The 12,861-nt window shown below is 40.2% G+C and overlaps 1 protein-coding gene across 1 annotated transcript in view; it reads left to right on the forward strand.

Annotated features, from left to right (window-relative positions):
• Hsd17b4 (hydroxysteroid 17-beta dehydrogenase 4) overlaps positions 1-11,700 on the forward strand; it is an 81,836-nt gene extending 70,136 nt beyond the window's left edge. The window contains exons 23-24 of the mRNA XM_036204869.1: positions 6,094-6,221; positions 11,281-11,700. Of these exons, the coding sequence (XP_036060762.1) occupies positions 6,094-6,221; positions 11,281-11,370 (218 nt within the window). The 3' untranslated portion in view covers positions 11,371-11,700. The remainder of the gene's footprint in view (positions 1-6,093; positions 6,222-11,280) is intronic.
• The last annotated feature ends 1,161 nt before the right edge of the window (positions 11,701-12,861 follow it).

Below are 12,861 nucleotides of genomic sequence, written 5' to 3' on the forward strand. Positions count from 1 at the left end.
TTGCCTCTGCTGGCAGGGCTGCTGAGAAAATCTAAAGCCCCTCCTGCCAATGTGAGGGGAGAGGTGCCCCTGGTTATTATCGCAAGTCAGAGAAGGGCCTCAGTGCAGGGCTTTGGGGAAGGAAGGCAAACTGTCTCATGCCTTCATCTTCATACCTCAGGTGCAGTGTTTAGTCACAGCAGTATTCATAGACAGGACATCAAGTTCACACTTGTCTTTCTTCAAGAACAGTGACTGTTGTTAATAAATAATTGGAGCTGAATGTCTGGACACAAGCATTTCCAAGGTTCTGTATCATTGGTTGTCTCACCTTTGAATAAAGGTCATCCTTGTCCCTGTATTTTTCTAGGGATCTTTGTGGGTAAAGATGTCTCCGAGTCCCCTTGGAACAGTCTCTTGCTTGTCCTGATACCCTGCTGTACTTTGGTTGTTTCTAGTTACATGTCCCTTTTCGTCTGACCTTGGGCTTAACTCTGAGAAAGGACTGCACTCTGTTTGTTGGCAGCTCCTAGTCAGGTCTGTAGTACATGTCCAGTATGTACCGGCTCAGGCTGGTAAGTGCTAAAAGCCACATGGGAGTTACAGGGATGAGATCATTGTCCTTTTGGAAGAACAAAAATGGTTGCTTGTTTTCTGTTCAGTAAGTTTACTGTGTAGTGTGGAAATGTACCATTGAAACATTTTACTAGCAATGATCTGATCTATCTGTCTGTCTGTCCATCCATCCATCCACCCATCCATCCATCCATCCATCCATCCACCCATCCATCCATCCATCCATTCATTTATTTCTAAAACCATCCAGAAATTGTCTAGGAAGCTATTTGGTCCTATTCTGGTATTCTGTTAACAGTAAAATTTAGAGAAATAAAAGTTGGCAGAATAAGCAGCTTGGGTCTGGGGTGCCTGCTGTGCAGGAGGCCCTGGGTTCCATTTCCAGCACCACACAACAAAGGAAGAAGATCAGGAGGCTTTAGATAGGCTGCAGAATCATTGGTGGCCGAAAATTAAAGCAGTTATTCTGATCTGAAATGTGGAAGCAGAACAATTTGAAGGTAGAAAACTTTCCTCTTAGAACTCACTGCTATTAGTGCCTTTATTTACTTCACCTAGTGTCAATTAGAGTGCAGAAATAATACACTTGTTTATATAATGTTGTACCACTGAGGGGTCTTTTCTAATTCAAAGTTACTAAAATCAGAACAATTCTGAATTCCAAACACATCCAGGCTGAAAATTGAGATTCAGAAATACAGACTTACACATGTGCATGGGAACACAGGTGACAGAGGCCTGGAAAAGATGAGCTTGGCTTCAGAGGATGGGAAAACTGGCTCACTCAGGGACAAGATCAGCATTTAAATGCCATGGTCCCTCTGGGTATGAAAAGACCGGAAGGAAGGTAGACCTAAGTTAAAGTCATGATAATAACGGAGAGAGAGAAAAGGACTGATGTGAAACCATTGCTAGGGTAGGACCAACCTCCGAAGGCACTATATAGGTCTGAATATCAGAAGAAATGAAGACATCTGGGTAAACTGAGGTTTTGAACTTGTACTCTTGAGAATGGTGACTCATTAGTGAAGAGCAAAATGGAGAAGAGGTAGGAATTTATAGAGAAAAAAAATGAACTGTGGTGCCAGAATTAAGGTCAGTCAAGATTTGGGCTAGACTGTGGGCTGTGTGCCTCCTGCAGCTCATGGCTGAGTGACCGCTGTAAGCAGAGAGCCCATTGGCTTTGCCACCTTGACAATGTCATGCAAGAGGAAAATGGAATGGGACTTTGACTGTGGAGGATTGTCTGCCATTCCTGTTCACATAGAATTTGGCTTACAAATTTTCATTGTATAATTTATTGTAATGCTAAGTACTTAATACATGTTTCCAAGTAATTTGTTTGTTGCTTGAATATTTATAGTTATAGGATACATTCAAACTATTGAAACTGTTTACAAGTACTTATTATAGACTAAAGACACCATGTTGCAAAACATAATGTGTTCCATATTTCTTAGAGTGATAGGTATAACCAAATGGCTTGAAACAGGTTGGTTTCTCTCCAATCTCATATCTATAATCTTTTACATTATATGAACATGTGTAAAATTTTCATCTAGATACCACGATCATACAGATACTATGCATTTTTCTTTGAGGATTGTTTGGTGAAGTGAATTGGTTGAGTTTTAATGATGTATATTTTAACTAAGTGTCCAGAGCTAACTGGGTATCTGGACTGAATCCAGGCGTCCCTTGTGCACTGTCTTATGACAGTGGCTGGAGGACGATACTCCATGAATGTCAGTGTTCATACATTTTGGAAGCTTGTCACCATGTGGAAGAAAGTGTAGAGATTTGAGAACTGGCATTCTTTGCAGATGAGAATCCAACCTTCTTGAGGAAGCCATCTGATCAGAACCTATGAGCTTTGGTTTGGAATTCATCTTCTGAAGTCAAATTGGGTTTTCCTTTACCTTTTAAGGCCAGATCTTGCTTTATAGCCCCTTTATAGCCCAGGCTGACCTCAAACCAGAAACTCTCCTCCCTTAAACTTCATAAGTGATTGGAGTATAGGCATGTGTCAGCTCACCAGCCCTATACACTAAAATTTAAAGATACCACTTCCAGATTTGGGGTTGAGATTCAGAAATGTCTCATGAATTTCAAGGAAACAGTTTGTCTTTGGAAAGAATCTGCTATCTATTCATCAGTTAAGGGTTTCCCCAACCATGAGAAGCCGTTGCTCTCCAGAGCAGTCCTGACTCCATGCCCATACAATAGCACCGCTTCACAGGCCGTCAGTCCTCTCTGTGTGCAATATGTCCTAACATCATTTGCAATTTTTTTTTAACAGTAAATTCTGACATAGAGATAAAACTGCAAAAATTATAAAGAGAAGTAACAGTTATCTTTCATCCAGTACTTCAAATTTTTAAAATTTTATCCCATTTCATAAAAGTGTATATACTTAAGAGTAACTTGGAGACTTGGCATTGTAAGGGTGAAGGCTACTCTATTATTCCAAGAACAAAGACATTCTCTGACTACAGAGTAGTTATCAATGTCAGGAAGTTAACATTTATATACTGTTCTTATCTACTCTACCACCTTATTAATGCGTCACCATTTGTCCCAATAGTGTCATTTAAAGCAAAGGACTAATAACAGTAATAGTAGCAACAGTAGAAATGGAGAGAGAGGGGATGAATGCTCCCTGTCTGGCCTGCTCACATTCTGCATTTAAGTCCCTAGCTGCTGGAGCCCAGACACATTGTCTGTCTTATTTATCATCGTGATGTTTTGGAAAAGTTATTTTGAAAAATATTCTTTATTTTTGTATTTATTTGATATTCATGATTAGGTTTATGAATTTTTGGACAGAATAGTAGCAAAGTATTATGTCCTTGCTATCTCTTTTTTTTCTTCTTCCAAAAAACCCTATATTTTAGTAGAGAGTGGTGGCCCCCTTCTGTAATCCTAGCACTATAGAAGGCAGAGGTAGGAGGATGACCCATGGGTTTGAGGACAGCCTAGGCGTCTGTGTGAAAGTTTTTCATTTGCTGCTACCCTTTGGAGGCATAGAGAGCCTTTCTTATGCCCTTCCACTTACTTAACACTTCCGAAACACTCTCTTCAAAGAAGTATATGAGATTAGGTGACAAGATGGGTCTGTGCCCACAAAGACCTTGCTGTCCTAGACATCTGAGGCAGAAGCAGCACATTTTTTTTCTTTGTAGCCCCTTTTGTGATTGTACCTCACCCCTTCCCTGGAAAGGCAGTAAATTCTAGTGGAAATTTTCCTCAACTCTTTTAGAGACTTGGTGATCATAAATTTGAACTATAATCATTCAAACACAGCCAACTCTGCCATTGGGTGGAGGTGCAGTTTCTTTATTCTTATAGAAGACTAGTAGTGACCTGTAGGCATCTGGATTCTAAATGGTTCCAGTGGGTGCTTCTCCACATACCCCCACCAAAGCCCCTGTGCATTTGAATATTTTACTCCTTTACCCCAGTGTCTATATTCTTGCTAAGTGCCATCTTTTCTTGTATCAGTGTAGCCATTAGCTTCTCACACCCTCAAGTCTCACATCTGCGATGGTGAGTAGGTAAGTGTGAGGGAAAGTGTGACTGAACAACCATGGGTTACTATTGACTGGAGACTTACCCCTTTACTCTAGTATTAATGTGTGCAAATTACAGTTTTATTACTGAGCAGAATTTTTATGTACACCCCACCCAGTGAGTGGGGCTCGGGCAGAGTTGTGTAGAATTAAAAGCATATTTGGTAAGTTTACTGGTTAGCAGAGGGTTGCTTTCTTTTAAACTTTACCACACCCCCTCCTTCCTGTCCCCTTCTGTTACCTTTCTTTTTGACTATAGAAATAATACACACAATGAAAGTGTATTCATGGACGTCCCAGTCAGAATAGGTCCTTTGTTCTTCATGTCATACCCCAAGTACCTCTGATACCTTTTCTAATAGTCACACTGGAAACCTCAACAAGGAAGTGCAGGAAGTCTCCAAAACAAAATGGTCCTTCCTTGCTCTTTACCTTCCTAGATTAAGCGTTAAGTTTTTATTTTTTTCCTTAAACTTTTTGCGTGCTTGCTTGCTTGGCAGAATTCTCTTCTGTAGAGACCTGAGTGGTTCACTATTCCTTTTTTAGCATTTGGTAACAGAAAGCTAGTTAAGCATTCTGCATGTTCTTATGGAGGTTCAGCTTGCCTTATGAAAGTTGGGAGTTCTTTACATCCTCTAGGAGGGTTGATATAGCTGCAACAACCTGACCCCAGTGCCGTGAGGCTGACCCTGAAGATGCTAATTGGCTTTTCCTGTAAGCATGATATCAATCATAGGGGAGACAGCTCAGACTTCGTACTGTAACTTCGGTGAAGTTCTCTAAGTGTTACAGAAACTCTCAAGTTAAACTGGTGAAGAGTTTTCTCAACTACTGAGCCTGTTTCTGGGACCATTAACCTTTCTACCAAAAGTTTGTTAATGGAAGAAAAGTTAAAAAAATGAACATCCTAGCATCTTCTTGCAGTAGATGGTAATTAACACAGAGACCCACAACTGGACAGCACACCAAGAGTGAGAGACTCCAGAGCACCCAGTCCTAAATGAGATGACTTCATCAAACCCCTCCCCTTAAGGCTCAGGAGGGGTGAAGAGGAGGAGGAGGTGGGAAGATTCTAAGAGCCAGAGGTGATGGATAACTTCAAGGAAACCGTGTCTTTCAGACACAACAGGACTGTTGCGCATCTGAACTCACAGAGACTGGCAGCTTACCTAAGGCCTGGCCTGCACAGGTTCAAACCAGATGCTATTCCAGCACTGAGAGGGGAAGTGGCTGCAAAGTCCCACCCCGACCTTTTTTAAAAATTTTAATTTTTTTAGACAGGGTCTTTCTACATAGCTCTGGCTGTCCTGAAACTCACTATGTAGACCAGGCTGGCCTCGAACTCACAGAGATAGATACACCTCCCTTCTGAGTGCTGGGATTCAAAGTGTGCCCCGCCATGCCCCGCCATGCCCCGCCATGCCCCGCCATGCCCCACCTGAGAAGCCGTTCACAATTGCATTTGATTCCTGCTGGAAAAGGGAAAGTCAGTTTTCTCCGATAGTGTCAGGTACATTAATCAATGAACTAGAATTCTTTGCTGAGTGCACTTTAAAGGCCTTAGATACAGTCCAGCAACTTCACTTCTTGTTAGTAACTTATTCTACATTTAATTAACATTTATATGAATATTTCTATCATGAAATTCTTCATTAAGAAAAAACTAATATTGACTTGACTGTTTCAAAGAACTTTATAAAAAGTAGCATCTAAAACAGATTTACACCGGGTAGTACCCACTGCAGGAGGATTGCTGTGAGTTCAAGGCCAGTCTTGGTTACCGGGTGAGACCCTGTCTCAACAACAACAACAAAACTTTTCTAAATGCCAGGAAGTACGTGTTCTAGAAGTAGAACAAGAGACATGAACATTGCCTAATGTGGAAACTGGAACAGTTTCCGTTTTAGCTCACTTTTCGTGCTATGATATTTTTGAGAACGCGTGTCACTTTTTTATTTTGTTTTCCCAGCCATCGACCTGAAGAACGGCTCTGGAGAAGTGTACCAAGGCCCTGCAAAAGGTTCCGCTGATACGACCATCATAATTTCCGATGAAGATTTCATGGAAGTGGTCATGGGCAAGCTTGATCCTCAGAAGGTAATGTTCTCAAGATTTTCATTTATTAAGTTTATACTTATATTCTCATTAGCAAGTCATTTTAAAAATTACTATTTCAGTTAGAGTTTTGTAAAGATTTTTTTGGGGGGTATAAGTCTTGCATACCATTTACTAAAACAATATAAAACCCACACTAGGCATTTTGAATATATAGTTTGAGGTATGTGATACAAGTTGAATATTTCTTGCTTGTAATTTCTGTTGTGTTTCAACTTTCAGCTAGTGGATTTTGGAATATTTGCACAGATTTTACTGGGTTAGAATCTCTAGTCCAAAAATTTGAAATCTGTAAATGCTCCAAAATTGCAAAAAAAAAAAAAAAAAAACAACAACCAAAACAAAACCTTGATTTGCTTTTTTCAGGAAGTTTCAATTTTTGAAGCATTTTGGAAGTTAGAGTTTTGTATTAGTGACATCCAGCCAATATAAAGTATTAATAACTCATTCAAAACCTAGAAATAGGATATTTAACTAATAGTCACTGTGTCATGGAAGTTGAAGCATCCCAAGGCATTTCTGTGAAAATCATCATTAAGACAGGAGTGCCTTCTGTGACTACTGTTCATATTAATTGTTAATATTGTTAATATTTTCACACACAGAATTGAAGTAGCCAATGTAGTAATTTGCATAAAAGAGAAACATTAGTTATTTTCAGTTTGTGATGGTCCTTACAACGGATAGTCTCAGACTGTTTGAATGGACTAGTATTAAAAACAACTTCCACACAGTAGCAAAACTCATGAGATGAAAGAATTGAAGAAAACCTGTTTATAAGTTACATACTTATATGCTATATAAAAACCTGTTTATAAGTTATTTTCGAAATTTGAAACTTTCTGAGAAATATACTTTCCACTCAGTCCCTGGAGAGAATTGGGAACAAACAACAAAACCAACCCTGGCTGTTGTTTCTTTTCCCAGGGTGCACAGCTAGGGGTTTGGGGGTGTCTGTACCCCCTACAGTGGAGGAGGGAAATTGTTGTTACCCCACCTTGTGGGCCTCCTGCCTCCTCCGCTCCTCTCCCTTACTGATCAGGGGCTGCTGACTTTAAAGCTGCACGTGAATACAACCGAGTGTCTCCTGTGAAACCCCCGGGCTTGTGCCAGCGTTACTGCTTCAGGCCTTTATCCCTGGGAGCAGCCAGTCCCAGAGACCCTTCCAAGCATCAAAGCCAGTATTAACAGTCAGTGCATGCCCCTGCTAGAAGTCACCGCTCCATCCTTACACACAGTGTGCACCCACTCTGCTGTCTAGACCACACCATCCAGACAGCTCGAGTCCCCCAACTTTTCCACAATCTGCAGCGACAGTAGTTCTCTGACTCAAGCATGTTGTACTGCCCAGACACTAACGATGGTCAAAAGAACCTACAAGAACCCATGGTGCCAAACTCAAAACTGCGTAACAAACCAATATCTCAAGACACATTTTCAAGAGAAATTTGCTTTCTGAAAAGACCATCCCATGAAAGTAGTAGGGAATCCATTCTACCACACAGCATAAATCTCAACATAGCACATATGAGAAACAAACACTATACTGTGAGACCTCCTGACTGTGGCATCTCTTTAGTAACAGGTCCTAAAGATGCTAAAGCAGATGGGGTTAGAGAGATGAGTGGTTAAGAACACTCCGCTGCTGGAGAGGACCCAGATTCAGCACCCATATCAGGTGGCTGTGAGCTACCTGTAACTCCAGTTCCAAGGTATCTGATGCCCCCTGGCCTCCTCAAACACCTGTACACATGTGGTACACAAACATAATAAATCAACCAATAATCTTCTTAATAAAAGAGCTCAAAAGATCATAGTTGAATGAAATTAGGAATATGTGCAGGATATAAATGAGATAATTCTGCAAATAGGAAGAAATCTTGGAAAACCAAGAGCTCAATAACACAGATACAAACTTTAGTCACAACCTCCAACTAGATCAAGTATAAAGAAGAATATTAGCTTGAAGGTAGGTCTCTCATAATGTCACATCAGACAGAAAGAAAAAAATAAAGAATTTAGAGACAGTTTGTGTAAGACACCACGAAAATACTGAACTTTATCATCAGTATACTTAGAAGTTAAGGTTACAGACAGACACTATTCAGTGCAATTGTGGTTGAAAACTTCCCTAATGTTGGGAAAGACATGAACATCCAGATAAAGGATTCATTCCCCAATGAATGTGATCAAAAAAACACTCACTGTGATAGATAGTCAAACTACAGGGCAAAGGAGGATTCTTTAAACCTGAGAAAGTGCCAAATCACATGTGAGTCCTCAACAGCCCCATTAGACTGACAGCAGACTTCTGAGCAGAAACACCACAGGGCAGGAGAACTGGAAGGATGTATTTCAAGGCCTGAAAAGAAGTAACTGCCAAGTAAAGTTACGATATCAGTGACGCTCTCCTTCAGAATGGGAGAAGTAAAGACCTTTGGAGGTAAGCAGCAGTGAAGGAGATGGAATATTCATCCCATCTACAAGTGAAAAGTAGATAACACGAGGAGTTAGGAAAGCGTAACTCCTATTAGACAAGCAGACATATAAAAGAATAAAAATATTGTCAGGACAGTCAACCACAACTATAAATCATTATAAGAAACAAAAAATGAGTAGAAAATTCAAAACTAGAAGAAAATCAACATATGACAAACATAAATCTATACCATCCAGTAGTGACTAAATGTAAATGGTTATAATTCACCAACTAAAAGATAGGGAATAAGGTCCAACAATGTTCTGCCTACAAGAAACTCATCTTACTAAGTAAAATCCCAAAATGAACTGAAAGAAAATTGGAAGTGACATTCTGAAGTAAATAGAAATTTTGAGTGGGAATGTGTGTAGCTATATTTACATCTGACAAAGGAGACAAAAACATAAGCAGATAAAGCTCACTGTACAGTGACCAAAGGCCAAATTCATCAAAGAGTGGGATGATTATGAATGAATGTATATCTATTGAAGTACTGAGTTTTAGAAAACAAACACTGTTAGACTAAAGGGAAAGACAGACTTCAATACAGTAAGTAGTGGGAAAGTTCTACACACCATATAACAGTGAATAGGTAGATTACAGAGTTAAACTCTACTATAGATCAACTGTATCATAGATCAAATGACTTAACATTTACAGACCATCCAACAGTATAGACTACACCTTCTCATTAGCATATGGAAGTTTCTCTAGAATAGACAAAATATTAAGCTATAAAATAAATGTTAACCATTGATTACATTTCTGATAAGAGTGAAAAACCTAGGACAAGATGGCTTCCCTACTGAATTTCATCCTGCTTTTAAACAAGAACTAACTTAGTGTTTGTAAGGGCTGGAGTCCTTCATACTTATTGAGGACAGCATCACTCTGTGACTCAGACCTGGCAAGGACATAAATGCATACGTCATTGTCCCAGATAAACAGAATAGTTCTCAACAAAAACACTAGCAAAGCAAACTCAACAGCCTGTGTATGTATCTGAGTGAGCACACAGCCAAAGTGGGGAAAAGTATGTATTTTATTCCAGGCATGCAAGATGATTCAACATATGCCAATATGTCATATCAACAGAAGGAAGGGAAAAATCATATGACCATCTATAAATGCATTAAAAGAATTTGATAAAATGCAATTCACTTTTCATGATAATATGAGCCCCAATCAAATTATATATAGAAGGATCAAATTCCAGCATAGTAAAGGGTACATATGTCAAACCCACAGGCACTGTCACATGGAATGGGGAAAGGCTAAAAGCATTTACGATCATGAGCATTACATGGGTGTTACTCTCCCCTACTCTTAAGTAATAGTAGTGTTAGCCAGAACATGAGGGCACCAGGAAAGCATAAAAGATGAACATAGACTACATCTATGAAGCCTCATTAATACAGCTCCTAAACAAAACCTGGAGGAAAATACTAAGAGACATGCTAACATGGAAGGGAAAGTCTCATGGGGCCTCAACCCTACACGAAGAACTACAGTCAAATAAGGGGAACTGAGAGCGGGAGAAATGGTCTTACTCAGGGAAGAGCCCTCAAAGTGGTTATCCAGTACCAAGTGGTCAGCCCTGAAAACTTACATACAAATAACATATGGGCTGAGCAGGTTGTTTTTATATATTTAGGAATAGACTGTGTATGTGTGTATGCATGTGTGTAACAACAATTAAAGAAATAGAGGTCATAAATCTGAGAGAGAGAAAGCAAAGTGTGAATGGAAAGGGTGGAAGGAGGACAGAGAAGAAATGATGTATTTTAATTTCAAGGCCTACCTTTAAAAAGAAACATACATAGAGGACAGGAGAAAGCTAAAACATTCTTTTTGGCAGACAATGTTTTTATATGTAGAAAAATCTAGATTCTATCAAGACTTAGAAATGTTAAAATGTTCAGAGCTTACAGAATGTATTCAACATGTTAAACATGTTATTTAACAGCCTTCTGCTTGGCTTCATACACTATTACCATATACCGTGCACATTACTGAACTCACATGACAAAGGTGTGTTACTTCAGTGCTGCTGTCTCGAGTTTCTATAGATGTAGAGATTAAGTGGTTTGCCCAAGTTAACACTGCTGATGAGCGACAGAGCCTGGACTTGACTCCAAGGTTCCTGTGCTGTTATCTATTCACCACAGTGTGCTACTGTCTTATTTTGACATTATATGGCCTCTGTGTGATTGAGATGTAATTCACATCTTCAGTCTGCTTCTCAAGTTCTGAGTAGAATAGTCTTTTATCCAGGTATTCCCCAACCCATGTGTAGTAACAGAGTAAAGCCAGAGTGCAGATTCAGACTGGATTGCCAGGCCTGTCAAGTCACATACTTAGTCTATGATTTTTATAAACATGTAGGAGTCCTTTTTCTTAGCTAAAATTATGTATGCTCTCCATAACTGTTAAATCCTTCAGCTAGCCGGAGCCGCCTTTGTTGTCCCTAACTGACCTGCTGTCAGTCTGAACAACTGTCCCTTTGGAGAAAGATCAAGTGCCAGGGTAACGGCTGGTTCTCTTTCCTCTGTCTCTTCACAGGCCTTCTTCAGCGGCAAACTGAAGGCCAGAGGGAACATCATGCTGAGCCAGAAGCTTCAGATGATTCTTAAAGACTATGCCAAGATCTGAAGGGCCTGCTGTTCTGTTACCGTGAATCATTAAGTACTCTCCGTCCAATTATGCTCCAATATTCTGTGACGTGATCAACAGTAACATGCAGCAGAAATCACTTAACATTTTCAGATTTCAGATAACTCAGATTTTCATTTTCTACTAATTTTTCACACATTATTTTTACAAGGAACTGTAATCTAGCTAGCAAGTAATTGTTCTGTTCATAGATCTGTATCTTAATAAAAATTTTTCAACCAAGTCTGGTTCCTTTAGATTTGTAATAGCGTTAGTATGTTGAAAGGAAAGTTGAATGAATAAAAGCCACTTTAATGCTCATCTCACTTACTTCTTTTCTCTTCATTGCTATGCCATGTTTCATGAATTTCCCAGTATGTACTCATTTTCCACTGTTAGAATAGTGCTGTGCTTCAGAACAAAGTCTTTGTGCTCTCAAATAATCCTTAGATCTCCTCTGCTGGAAACTATATTTTCACCATGTTTTTAAATCCACCAAAGACAGGACATCTTTGCTTCATTGGTAGCCCGAAATCATAAAGTTAGTTAGTTCCTAGCAGGTCTGACCACATAGCTGTTTGCATCTGCATTTCCCTCTGATGCAGTGTGTCTGGGAATGTGCTGTTGGTAGCTTGTCTGCAAAGGAACAAGGGAAGTGTGGAGGGTAAGGCTGGGATGGAGTCAGCTTCAGTTTCGTGCATTCAGAGTTCCCATTCTTTGCTGATTCTTTGAGAATCAGACTTGGCAATGTAGATTTCATGGGTGGAAAGTTGATGTGGAAGTACTCTTCTCTTAGGCCCTGTACTTGTCAGAAGTGGGCTTGGTTTATCCAGTAACTGAGGAAGCAGATGCAGAGATCCACAACCAAGCACCAGGCTGAGCTCTGGGAGTGTAGTCGAGCAAGTGTGTGTGTGTGTGTGTGTGTGTGTGTGTGTGTGTGTGTGTGTGTGTGTGTGTGTGTGTGAAGATCATGATGGGGAAATCTACAGAGACAACTGAACCAAGCTCAAAGGAACCCACGAACTTTAGACCGACAGCTGTGGAACCCGCATGGGACCAGACTAGACGCTCTGCATATAGGAGACAGTTGTGTATCTGGGTCTGTTTGAGGGGCCCTTGGCAGTGTGATCAGGATCTATCCCTGGTGCATGAGCTGGCTTTCTGGATCCCATTACCTATGATGGGACACGTTGCTCACCCTTGAGGCAGGATGGAGGGGCTTGGTCCTGCCTTAACTGAATGTACCAGGCTTTGCTGTCCCCCCATGGTACCCTTTTGGAGGAGGGAATGAGGAGTGGGGGGAGTAGGATGAGGGATGAGGGGGATCTGTGGTTAGTATGTAAAATGAATAAAAAAATTTTTTAATGAAAAAAAGTGGGCTCAGTGCAAAGAACATTGCTCAGCCTCAGATTTTCTTTGAAGGCATTTCTGAAGCTGGGATATTCCTTAAGAGGTTATCCTGAGGCAACTAATAATTGATTATGGTCAGTC

This window comes from Onychomys torridus, chromosome 13, assembly GCF_903995425.1.
Source record: "Onychomys torridus chromosome 13, mOncTor1.1, whole genome shotgun sequence".
Taxonomy (NCBI): Eukaryota; Metazoa; Chordata; class Mammalia; order Rodentia; family Cricetidae; genus Onychomys; species Onychomys torridus.